Source organism: Phoca vitulina, unplaced genomic scaffold (assembly GCF_004348235.1).
Source record: "Phoca vitulina isolate PV1807 unplaced genomic scaffold, GSC_HSeal_1.0 scaffold64, whole genome shotgun sequence".
NCBI lineage: Eukaryota > Metazoa > Chordata > Mammalia > Carnivora > Phocidae > Phoca > Phoca vitulina.
Genome location: NW_022589767.1, coordinates 6,729,188 through 6,742,752, shown reverse-complemented (window position 1 = coordinate 6,742,752; position 13,565 = coordinate 6,729,188). Strand labels below are relative to the sequence as shown.

Here is a 13,565-nt window from a genome sequence, read left to right as displayed (position 1 = left end):
TTAAGGGGTATTAAACTATTTTTTGCCATTGACATATATGAAATAAAACTCGTGATTGTTAACTCTATTTTTATGTGTCAATAATCACATATAATTTAGTGCTCATAAGTAGGTAAGAAATGTGAAATGTGAATATGAGCTTTTTTTGAGAATTATAATTGTTCATAGCTTTCCTAGGAAATACTCAGTTTTTCTTTGAAGGATTCTTTTGGCTTCAGCTATATTGAAGTTTTGATATTTCTAAGAAAATTGTTATTTTTGTTCTTTTAGGGAGTTTCAGAAAATGAGTGTTTTAAAGATAAAGCTTTTTGTATCTAGTAATATTTTAATAGCATTAGAACTGTTTTATCCTAAAATTAGATTTTCCTCGTTCTTTGATCAGTTTTTTGTTTGTACTGATTCACTGAAAGCCGGACATAAAAATTGAAGCACAACCAAGTGGTCTTAACAGATGGAAAGACATGTGCCCACATTCATGCATGTGGTCTCCTCCTCTGGCAAAGGCTCACATCTGTCATGAGGCTGGCTATAATCAATGGTTGTGAGAAAATGAGAACCTAAGTGGTGCTTGTGCAAATTAAAACCTTCATGTTGGCTACATGGGAAGGAGTCTCCAAAACTACCACCAGCACCATCCCCACTACCTCCAGTTATAATAATGACTCATGCAAGAAACACTATCATCTGGACCTTTATTAACATTATTTGTAATGCTCATAGAAACCCTGCAAATTCTGTTATTATTTATTTATTTAGTTAGTTTTTTATGCATGCATACATGCAGTGAGGAAAGCTGAAACTCAGAGATGTGAGTTAATTTTCCCAAGGATGTTCAGCTAAAAACTGGTAGATATTGAGTTCAAGTCATATTTGCATGACCCTAAACTCTTTGTATTTTATCATCAGCTCTAGGTGCTTATAATGTCTCCCAAATGTGATCATCTAAGAGAAACTAGTGCTTGTTGAAAGTTAACTCTCCCTATCTTGTTATCCTGACTTAACTTTAGCTATTGGAAAGCTCTTCTTTTTTTTTCAATATATTAATATAAATTCTTTTTTTTTTAAATTTTATTTTATTATGTTAATCGCCATACATTACATCATTAGTTTTTGATGTAGTGTTCCATGATTCATTGTTTGTGTATAACTGGGTTATATGCAAAGAAAATCTCTTCTTAGCATCATATAATTCTTAAGTTTTTGAGTTCATCAAAATACTTATTTTCACATCATACTGATGATAGGCTTTTCAAGACTATGTATAATTTTACCACTCTGACACAGAGTAAAAAATATGACCAGATTAAATGTGATCACTTCAAATTTTTTACCTTGTTATCATTTAAGAAGACCATGAATATTAAAATGTACATATAAAAACAGCTTTGGAGACTACATAGTTATTTCATTTTCTTCTGTAATTGGAAGGTATAAGAGTAGATATTTTCCCTTTAAGAAAAATGTAATAAAATAAATAGTTATTAATTTCAGACATCAAATTTTGGTATTTATTGATTATATTTTTTAAATTTTGATTTCTTCTTTGCTTTGGGATTTTAGCTTTTAATGGATGTTTATCTGGAAAATCTTTTGGTAGGATGATTCCACTGCTCCTGAGTCATCACTGTCACTATGTAATGCGAACAAGGTATTTAAATTTCTATATTTATTATTACTCTCTAATTACAAAAACAAGTTCTAGTTAAAATAAGACTTATAAAATACATTAAGAAATTACTGATTTTTTTCATAGTCATCTATTTGAAACAATGATGATGATTTATATATACTAATATAATTGTCCACTTTCAAAATCAATCTTTTTGAAATTTCAAGCCTGGCATATTCAAGGTAGCCTGTGCTGTTCCTTTCCATGCAGATAAGGAATGCATGTAATCACTCTCTGTTATGAAGTTTCATATATATTGAGGAAGAGGCTGTCAGTCACTTTTTCATATTTTATCTTATTTAATCATTATAGCAACCCTATAATTATTATTGTTCCAATTTTACAGAAGAAGCCTGGCATATTCAAGGTAGTCTGTGCTGTTCCTTTCCATGCAGATAAGGAATGCATGTAATCACTCTCTGCTATGAAGTTTCACATATATTGAGGAAGAGGCCTGGGTTCAAATCTCTGTTTTGCCACTTATTAATCCTCTGTACATAAGCGTTCTAAGCATCAGATTTTAATAATAAAATTAACATTAAAATACCAACTTCATGGCATTGATATGAGGACGAATTGAAATAAAATAAAAATGAAATAATAAATAAGTGAAACTATTTTATTATTGCAATGCACTATCAAGTATTAGTTATTATTATCATCATCATATCTTTCTGCTTCATCATTTGCTAAACTAATAACAAGATTGAAAGGATTTATTGTGACCAAATTTACTAATCTTTTTCTTGGACAATAATCACACATGTAATTCGACATCAGATTTCTGATATTTAAAAAAAAAATCACCTAATAGTTATATTTTAAACTGAAGAAAACAGGATATTATTGCATGCTTTGGGATCATATAAGCAGTGTGCACTGCAAATTCAGCAAAAGATAGCACAAAAACTGGTCTTTTCTTTCCTGTATATGTGCTTGTCCATGTAAGCATGGATACTTGCCCCTGCATATACTGGTGCACATGAGAACCATAAATAGTCTATATAAACACTTGCCTGTGAATGTTATTATATAAACATATTCCTCTAGGTAGAATGGTAGGATTGATTTCAGTCTCACTTGGAAGATATATTGCAGTTACAAACTTCAAAGGTGTAAGAAATTTCCTTTTAATTTAATTAAATCCTTTTGGTGTAATAGAATCAAGTTTCCGTTAGCCCCAAATGATTGAAATATATGTGTGCAAACACATACACAGACACACACACACAAACACACAGTACTTACTCAAAATTCTTTCACTTTTCTTAATTAATTATTGAACTCAGGTTTAAAATAATTACTGTCTAATAAATGAGTATATTTACCTCTGTTTTTCTCTGAAGAATTAGACGTAGTTCATTTACAGCATCTGTAATTTGTTTGGTCTCCACACACCCCAGAACACTGCATATATTTTTTACTTCTTCAATAATATTATCTACATTTTGCTATGGATGAAAAATAAGAAGATGCAATTTATTTGGAATACATCTTAAATCTTTTCCATATTAAAAAAACACAACTACTCAATTATAACATGGAGAAGAAAAATTTATGAGTAATTCATATAGAAAAAGCCAGTTGTTTTATTTGCGTGTGAACTCAATATGAGTCAACATTGTGACATGCCTGACAGCAGATCTACTTCATTTTTAATTAAATTGAAAGCCATATACTCTCCATAAATAGGAAGTTAATATCCCCACCACATTTTCCATGTGTATAATCTGAACAGGAGTTTAGTTCTGGGTACCACATTTGAAACTGGACTTGACAAATTAGACTTTCCTAAAGAAGAGCAACCTAACTATTGATATACTATTAATATACTTGTTCCAAACAGTATAGTAGACTTTGTTTTCAGCTCTCCAGTAAGGTTATCTGTGTTAAAATCCTGGTTCTGTTCCATTTGTACCTGCGACTATTATCTAATTAACTTCTGTGGATCTAAGTTTTCTCTTCTGTAAAATTGGAAAAATAATAATTAATTATAGGGTTGCTATAATGATTAAATAAGATGAAATATGAAAAAGTGTCTGGCAGAGAATAAGGGTTAAATTTTAGCTAATTAATTCATTTTTTATTTTTACTCATTCACACAAATTTTTCAGTTTATATGAGAAATCAGACACTGTACATCTCCATATAACCAATAAAATAAAAACTGAAAGGTAATAAAAGCTATAAGAAGGGCATGTATTAGTGCTATGTTTAGTTTTCATTCATACATTTGAAGTAGATGTGTGATGTGAATTTGAGGAAATCCTTAAAATATTACTAATTAAAATGCAAATGCTGAGTTGACTTGGGTCAGTGAGTAGCTAATTTACTCCATCTCTTAACTCTAGTCTTGAAGTGCTTCATATCTGATCTATTTATCTCATTTAATCTTCCTCAAATTCTGAAAGATAAATATTATATTCATTACATTCCTGAATCACTGAGATTGCTAGAATATGCTACGTGAATTATTCTAGTAGTAGAATTAACTTGATGATTAGTTGGATGTGTGGGCCAACAGAAAGTTTGGATTTAAATGATTCTAAAGTTTTATGCTTGGGAAACCAAGAAGATAGGGTGCCATTAATTAAGGCAACAAATGTTGGGAAGATTTTTGATGAGATTATGATGCATGTGATTTTTGATATGCAAAGCTTGACCTTCCACAGCAACAACCAAGCAGACACGACCTCCAGATATTGGGAAATGCAATGAGATTCTAGCTCTGCCAACTGTTGGATTGAGAAAACACACACACACAGAACACATGCTCATATAAACACTCGATGAACTGTAAGAAAAAAGTGTAAATGTATAGCTTAGCTCAAAACAAAGGATAAATTTCTGGGTGACAGAAATTTAAAGAGGGAACTTAAAGCCAGAGCAGTGTCTTCAGCATTGATGCTACAATGGCCTGAGGGAAACATCAGATTAGATTTAGGCCTTCAGGCTTAGAGAGTGGTGTTTACTGCTCAAGATGGGACAAGTGCTGAGATTTTAGTCTAAACCAGTAGGGGGAAGAAGGGAAAGGAGCAGATCTGGAGCTGAAATCTCTGAATAAACCCCTGACACTGGATAGACTGTCACCTGCAAAAGGTGGGAGAAAAACTATGCTTACTGACCAAGAGAGCTTTTGAGAAAGGCTCTCTTTACCTAGGAGCTTTGGGTGAGGAAAATGACCACCTGAAAAACTGTATGTGTAGCTGGGAAGTATGGATTTATACTATGGCAGGAATTTATGCCAAAAAATTGTTCCAGAATATAGTGACAGTTTTGGACCCAGGCAGAAACAAATGCAAAACTGCTCTATGGAAACACTTCTCTAAATTCCAAAACCCTGGAGTTTCCTCTAATATAAACACACATGGGTATATGTGTGCACGTGGGTGTGCGCGTGCACACACACACACACACAAACCCTCATAGAAGGGGAATAATCAGCCTAAAATTTACAAATCCTATTATGGCTGATCCACCATATGAGAGATTCTACAGATATGAAATCATGCATTAGCATCTGATTTCAAGTGATATTAAAACTAAATTTGACCATAACTTTCATAGAGGTGACACCTGGCCAAGAATTTAGATATGACTGTCTAAAAAGAGACTATGGAGGAAAGAAGAATTGAACGTTGAGCATGTAACATTTCAGAACATCTAATATTACGTGATGGAGAAGGGAGTTTGGGTCACAGATGGAGCACACAGTGCTGAGACCTGAGCCAGAAGACTATAGTTTAATGGACATAAACTAAAGGTAGTTGATGGTACTAGGAAACTTTAGCTTGGAAGAAAAAGAAGAAAAAGGAAACATGATAACTATTTCCAAGTATTTGAAGGCTGTTTAAGTGAAAAGGTGATTAGATGTACTGTAAGTAGCTCTAGAATGATAAATTAGAACAAATGGTTGGAAACTTAGAGACACTCATTTTGACTCAGTATGAGGAAAATCTTTGTAAAAATTATTTGTTCAAAATTTGAGAGACTGTCCTGTCAGTAGGGGGTTCCTCCACATTACAGGTATGCAAACAGTCAGGAATGTCGAGAGATTTTTGCATTACATAGGATTTGAACTGGACTACCTCTAAATTCTTTCTATCTCTGTGACTCTTTGGGTTAGTGAAAACTGACAATAATGCACTTTTGTTATTTTATGTGGTATATTCCAAGCCTATTTTAGGAAATATTTGATGTATCATGGACTCTGAGGAGCAGCATTTTAATACTTTAGATATTAAGCATATCCTAAAAGTATTTTGAACACTGGAGAAGATTGGTGACAACTTTTCTCCTCTGCATCTTTCTGGAAGACAAAACAAAACAACATATCCTTTCCTCCCCACTGTTATTTAGCTGTGATGGAGACCAAAGGAACAGCCATGTAAGAGCTTGCCATTTTCCAAGTTTTATATAAACCTTAGTGAATTTCTGTTTATATTTACACACTGAAAATTGCCAAATTCAATTAATGAGTTTGGAGACAAATTGAGAAGTTAGAATTATTTTTGTTCCAGATGAACTAGTTATTGCTATTATAAATTGTTTGTTCCTTAAAGATTAAAAATAGTCTTTGGAGGGGTGCCTGGCTGGCTCAGTCAGAAAGCATGTGACTCTTGATCTCAGAGTTGTGGGCTTGAGACCTATGTTGGGTGTAGAGATTACTTAAAAATAAAATCTTTTAAAAATTAGTCTTTGGAGTTCCATTTCAGCTTAAAATATAGATATTTGGTCACACCGTTGCAATGAAAAAAGGCAGATAATGTACAAAAATCATAATTTTTCCTGACCTCATTAGAGATTTGAGGTCACAAGTGACCAAATATACTGGATTCCAAAGAATGATAGGCCCCTCCAAGGAGAGATGGGGCATACAAAGTCTTTGACCTTTAGCAGAGCACAGGAGAAAGAGGTGACCACTATACAAGAGGGTAAGAATAAATTAACTAAAATTATAACAAATTCTTAAAGGGCCAGGTATGAACTAGCATGTCAGTTTGGAATATCTGGGAGTTTATAACATAAGGAGAGTTTACAATCATTATTTAAGCTCTTTTCCATGGATGCTTACCAGCTGTTTAGGGGAAAATATTGTTCAGGAAAATGAAGGTCCATTTAGTGGTCCAGTATGTAACAGATGATCAGTTGTTTCTGCGAGACAGGCACAAAGGCCTGCCCATTTCTGTGGAGCCTTCTCTAACAAGAAGCAAAAGTCTTATGCTGCTGGTTGATGGTACTAGGAAAATTAAAACATTAAAAGGGCAGAACACTCTCTGTCACCCTGATCCCAGGCAAAAAATCTTACTTTGTGGGGAAAGGGAGAGAAAGCAAAGCAGTCTCCCTGTGGGTGAGAGGTAGACATAGCTGAAGATCCTTTGCCAGTGAGGGGAAAGTCAAAGCAAAAACCTTTGGCCCATGGGGAAGGGGAAGGATACTCTGTCTTGAGTCGGGATCCTACATGGATACCAATCAGAGGCCAGCTACCAGTGTCAGAAGGGGCAGAAAATCATCTTCTGTATAAGATTAACTACAGATATAAGGCACAGTTTGGCTGCCACGTGGAGGGGCAGGGATTCTCAGAAAGTTCCAATCTCGAGACAGTAGAACACAGTCTGCCTATGGCTGTGACTGATCATTACAACACAGACCTCCCTTTACCTTACTACAGAGGATGAGTCTATTTTGAATAATAAACAAAGAGCAGAGTAGTGCCGGGGGAGAGACAAGAGTATTGATAGGGACTATCTCTGTGGCATAGGCGAGCAGGGGCTGTTGAAAGCTGAAAGTGAAGCAGGAATACTGAGGAAAAAATTCTGGCAGCCCAAGCCCCACTCTAAGTACAGGTAATAGTGGCTAACCACTATTTGAAGGAATTTGAAGTGTGAAGTGCCCTACGATAATGATAATAACAAAACACAAATAAAGCACAAATCTTGACTGGATTATATCAACCATGCATAGTAGTACCATAACTGAAGAAGAACATTGCCCATTTGCAGGTGTGAATTAAATTTACCTCATTCTCTACTATTCTCCATGCGATGTTTAGCACTCAATCAAAAATTACAATTTGTATAAAAAAGCAAGATACAATAACCCATTGTCAGTAGATGAAACAATTGACAAATCTATATATGACCTAGATGTTGGAATAATCAGATAAGGACTTTAAAATAACTATAATTAACATGTTACAGGATCTAGGAGAAAATATGGACAACATGCATGATCAGATGGGGAACTTCAACACAGAGATGCAAAAGCAAATTTAAATGACAGAAATATAAAAATATATGTGATATTACAGCTGAATTCCTTCAGTGGGCTCATCAGCAGATTGAACATAGCTAGGGAAATTATCAGTGAAATTGAAGATATGTCAAGAGAAATTATCCTAATTGAAACATGAAGGGAAGAAAACAGTGGGGAGAAAAACTAACACATGACATCTAAGAGCTGTCAAAGTCACATATGCAGTTGTAGTTCTAGAGACATAAGAATGGGGTTAAGAGATATTTAAAGAAATAATGGCCAGCATATCAAAATTTGTGGGATGCCACTAAACTTTAGAGGGAAGTTGATGGCTTTAAAATTTGAGTAGTTTTATATGAATTAAAGAAATTGAATTTATAACTAAAATCCTTGCCACAAGGAAAACTCAGAAAAGATGATTTCATTGGTAAATTTTATCAAACATTTAAGGAACAAATCAAATCAAATCTCAAATTCTTTCAGAATATACGGAAAGGGAATATCTCTCAACTTATAAGTCCTGTACTACTCCAACATCAAAATCAAACTACAACATTACAACAAAATAAAAATACAGACTGATGTATCTCATTGATATAAATGCAAATACCCTTAACAAAATATTAACCAATTGAAGCCAGATAAAAAGGTTTTAAATTTTCACAAGTATGGTTAATCCCAGTAATGCAAAAATATTTTTAAAATTTGAAAGGAATAATGAGAAAAACCATATGCCTATCCGTATTGATACAGAAAAGGCATTTGACAAAATTTATCACCCATCTACAATATAAACTCCTAGCGAATGAGGAATAGAAGGAAACTTCTTCAACCTAGTAAAGGGCGACTAACTTCATGCCAAAACTACATAAACTCCAAATAACTTCTTACTCAGTTGGTAAAGGACTGTAACATTCTCCTTAAGATTAACAAAAACCAAGAGTCCTGTTCTTATCACTTAATAGTAAAATTCTATTGGAGTTAAAGGCAAAGAAAATCCATATATCTTGGGTTGCATGGTGTCTAGGATGGAAGATATTACCTGCAAAAAAGCAGTTGGGCACTTTTGGGTGTGATGGAAATATTTTATATCTTGATTTCTGTGGTGGTTACATAGGCATATACATTTTCAAAACTAGTCAAACTATATGGTTAACATGAGTGTGTTTTATTTTATGTCAGTTAAACTTCTGGATAGTTAATTTAATAAATACAAACCATAACGAAGGTGGAAAGACAAGCCACCAGCTAAAAGGAAATATTTACAATACACATAATCAAATGATGAGTAAATATATAAGTAGTTCCCATGAATCTATTTGAAAAAGATAAGGTAATGTAGAAAATGGATGAGAAGTCTGACTATATATATATATATCATAAAAAAGGACAGTTTATCAAACTCAACACCCAAAAAACAAATAATCCAGTCAAGAAATGGGCAGAAGACATGAACAGACCCTTCTCCAAGGAAGACATACAAATGGCTAACAGACACATGAAAAAAGGCTCAACATCACTAGACATCAGGGAAATACAAATCAAAACCACAATGAGATACACCAGTTAGAATGGCAAAAATTAACAAGACAGGAAACAGCAAATGTTGGTGAGGAAGTGGAGAAAGGGGAACCCTCTTACACTGTTGGTGGGAATGCAAGCTTGTATAGCCACTCTGGAAAACAGTGTGGAGGTTCTTCAAGACATTAAAAATAGAGTTACCCTACGACCCAGCAATTGCACTACTAGATAATTACCCCAAAGATACAGATGTAGTGAAAAGAAGGGACCCCAACGTTCATAGCAGCAATGTCCACAATTACCAAACTGTGGAAGGAGCCGAGACATCCTTCAACAGATGAATGGATAAAGATGTGGTTCATATATACAATGGAGTATTACTCAGCCATCAATGAAAGGATGAATACCTACCATTTGCATTGACATGGATGGAACTGGAGAGGATTATGTTAAGTGAAAAAAGCAAGCAGATAAAGACAATTATCATATGGTTTTATTCATATGTGGAACATAAGGAATAGCGCAGAGGACCATGGGGAAGGGGAGGGAATATTGAATGGGAAGAAATCAGAGAGGGAGACAAACCATGGGAGACTCTGGATTCTGGGAAATAAACTGAGGGTTACAGAAGGGAGGGGGTGGGGTAACTAGGTGATAGGTATAAAGGAGGGCATGTGTTGGGATGAGCACTGGGTGTTATACACAAATAATGAATCATTGAACACTACATCAAAAACTAATGATGTACTATATGCTGGCTAATTGAACATAATAATTAAAAAAATAAATAATATTTCAGAAATAAAAAGATTGACAGTTTGATGTTTTATTTTAAAAAGTAAAGAATAATGAATTTTCATATTCAGGAAAATGAAAATTAAAACTGAAATATGATCAAAACATACACCTCTTTAGGCAAAAATTTAAAAGGTTGGACTGTACCACATGTTGGTGAGAAAATGGGGCAATGGGAACTCTCATCTGTTATGAAATACATGTGACCCTATTAGAAAAGGGTCTATGACCCTAGGTATATACCCTAGAAAAATTCTTGATATTAGCTCAAGTATACATCAACAGTAGAATAGATAAATACATAGAGGTTCTTTGATCTAATTGAGTACCATATAACAATGGAAACAAATCAAAACCACATGGAACAAGGCGGATAAATCTGAAAACAATGAGTGAAAGATACATGGCTCAAAAACTATATATAGCTTGATTCCATTTAGGTAGATATTAAAAAGGAAACCTAAACTTTATATTGCTAATGAATGCATAGATATCCTTTGATAGTGAAATGGGAAAAGATGAAGTGGTGAAAAGAAAAGCTACAGAACACTTTTCTCCAAAGATTACCTCTTATGTAGATACAGATGTAGTGAAAAGAAGGGACCCCAACGTTCATGGCACATGGGCAGATCCTATGATACTGGCAATATTTTGTTGCTAAACTTATTGTTTAATAAGAATGCCTGTTCTGATATTATTCTTTAATTTGTATATATATTATTATATGTTTTTCATGTATTATATAATTCACTGCACAAATCCCAAATAAAATGTCAGATCATGTTATTCCTTTGACGGAACCCTTCAGTGCTTTCCATTTCACTTGGAATACAAATTATGTTGGCTAGTGATTATCTTCCTTATTGAAAATCTAGTTTCACTTTTTCTTTTTTTTTTCATTCTTTAAGTCTGAGAGTGTTCTATACATAATAGGTTTGACTTTTAGTAGTTTCAGTATGCCCTTTATTTCTGCTAAGGCAGGTTCCAAATCTGCAGTTGTGTTTTATTTTCCTTGTGACCTGACTTTATCTCCTTCATCTCCTTGACTTCTTCTTTTGTAACCTTTAACTGGGTCCTTGTTACCTATTCATTTTATTCTATTTTCTTCTTATGATTTTTTTGGTCCTTTTCTACCTCTTCTTATATTCTATTGTGAATGCAAATCGGTTTTGTGACATTTTTCTTCTGGATCCTGTACAGTCCTCTACTTTAGTAATAGTGTTAAAAATAGTAACTCTCATAGCAATAAAATAATACTTGTACTTGTTTTTACTTGAACACTTTTTATCTTCAAACTACTATGTTATATTAAACACATCACATCCACTTTTTATTAATTTTTAAAAATATCATTATATTTTATTATATTCACTCTAGTGATGAATAATATGAACTCTAGGAAAGTTGAATAAAAACTTCCATAGTGATGGAGGGCTGTCATACAGATATCTGACTTTGGAATCTCTGCTCCTAAATTCTGTCTTTACTGCCACTCTGTTTAAATTATGTTTGAATTGAACTTCTAAAAATCCAATAATAGATCTACCTGTTACTAAAAGAGCTTCAGTTCTAATACAGCTAAATATATAAGATCCCTTTGTGCCCCCTTTATTTCTACTTGTATATGGAATTTTTAGACTCTGTCTAGAGGCTGAATACAGTTGGATTTTGCACTCAGGGAGAGGAAACTGTGAGATAATTATTGTTCTTCCTTACTCATTGAGTTACTTACACCTGAATAATAGAGATGTCATTCTTGTTATCTAGTTGGTACACTCTCTGAGTCATGAGCTAGATGGTAAAGTGTTTGGAGGTTTGTAGCTTTTTGTAGACCAAGAAGATATTTCATGAAGCCAAACCATGTTTTGAAGCATGAGTAGATTTTTCTCAATCGATTTCCATCTAGTTTACAGTTAGTTCACCAGTTACTAGATTCTAGTATAAGTTTATCATCAGTGGTAGGATTGCTAACCTTCTCTAAGGGGCTATTTGGCATTGTAATAAAAATTTTAGAGACAGTGCTTAAGCACTTTGAATTAGAAGTTGATTCTTGCACATAGATTGAAATCTTGTTTTACACTGCTTTGCTCTGTATGTATATTATATGTGTGAATATGCTGTCTTTCCAACTAGATCATCAGCAACTTCAGAGTATGGTTCTGATTTCCATTTCTCTTGATTCCAGTGAGTAAATAGTTCACTAATTTGCATTAAGTAAGCACTGAGTAATATCTTAGGGGGAAAATTCTTTCTCTTTCTTCTATTTTTAATTTCTCTGAAATATTAGAGATGAATGTAGAATATAGGATGAATATAGAAAATATTCCTTACCTTTCTGGGTATTAGTGGAATAGGTGAGAGGAAGAAAATGTTCAAAGGAAAAGTTCTATGTAAACTACTTACAAAACTATCTATTTAGCAAACATAATAATCAGAATGCCCAATCTGAAATAAGTCGTCTAAAATATGTTAAATGACAATGGCTGGGGAAATAAAATATTTGAAAACTTAAATTATCCATATTACTCAATAATATTCATGTCATATTTATTCAGCCTGCATGTTTGCTATTTTTTAAAAAAATATGTTTAATAATCCAAGTTTGGGAAATATTAAAAAAAATGTTTTTCAAATTAGTACTGCTTTCAACATTGATGAAATGCTACTAAATGCAATTTTCAAATAAATAGGAAGCACAAAATTGTGAATTGATCATATCACAGTCTGTCCTCACTTCTCAGATATTTACCAGTGATACTTCATAGGAAGAATCACATTTAAAAAGCTCATTGTTTTGGAAGAGTTCATCTGGAAAATCGCAGACTCTGTGGCCTATTTATAAAATAATTCAGATGTGGGTGATGATAACTATTTGCCAGTGTTAATGTAAAGATAGTAGTTATTTGATGTTTTGCCAACTTTTAATTCATACTGGAAAAATTTACAAGAATCAATGGATTCTTTTAAAGTGGAAATATTGGAGGCTTTATGTATGAGTAAGATGATCAAACCTCTTGGAAATTAAGAACTTTACAAATTATCAACAATTTTTGTGTGTGTGTATGTGTGTGTATAAAAAGGCATTTTTGATACATGAGCAGTACCAAGACATTTAGGTAATTACAATTCATTCATAAATAATTTACCATAACCTCAAAAATATATTTCCATATAGTCAAGAGACATAAATGATCTAGGAATGAAGTCTTCATTTGCCTTGGGTGCCTGGTAAATTTCAAATTCTACATTAGAAAGAATGACTATCAGAAATGTGAAGAATCAAGCTGAAAGAAGTCCTAATTATGACACTTTTATGAGACTTAAA

General features: G+C 33.3%; 1 protein-coding gene across 2 annotated transcripts in view; it reads right to left on the bottom strand.

Moving 5' to 3' along the window:
• The window catches only part of PIK3C2G (phosphatidylinositol-4-phosphate 3-kinase catalytic subunit type 2 gamma), a 340,658-nt gene that overhangs the window by 277,869 nt on the left and 49,224 nt on the right, over positions 1 to 13,565 (bottom strand). For both annotated transcript variants that reach the window (XM_032391756.1, XM_032391757.1), the window contains exon 8: positions 2,998 to 3,120. In XM_032391756.1, the coding sequence (XP_032247647.1) occupies positions 2,998 to 3,120 (123 nt within the window). The remainder of the gene's footprint in view (positions 1 to 2,997; positions 3,121 to 13,565) is intronic.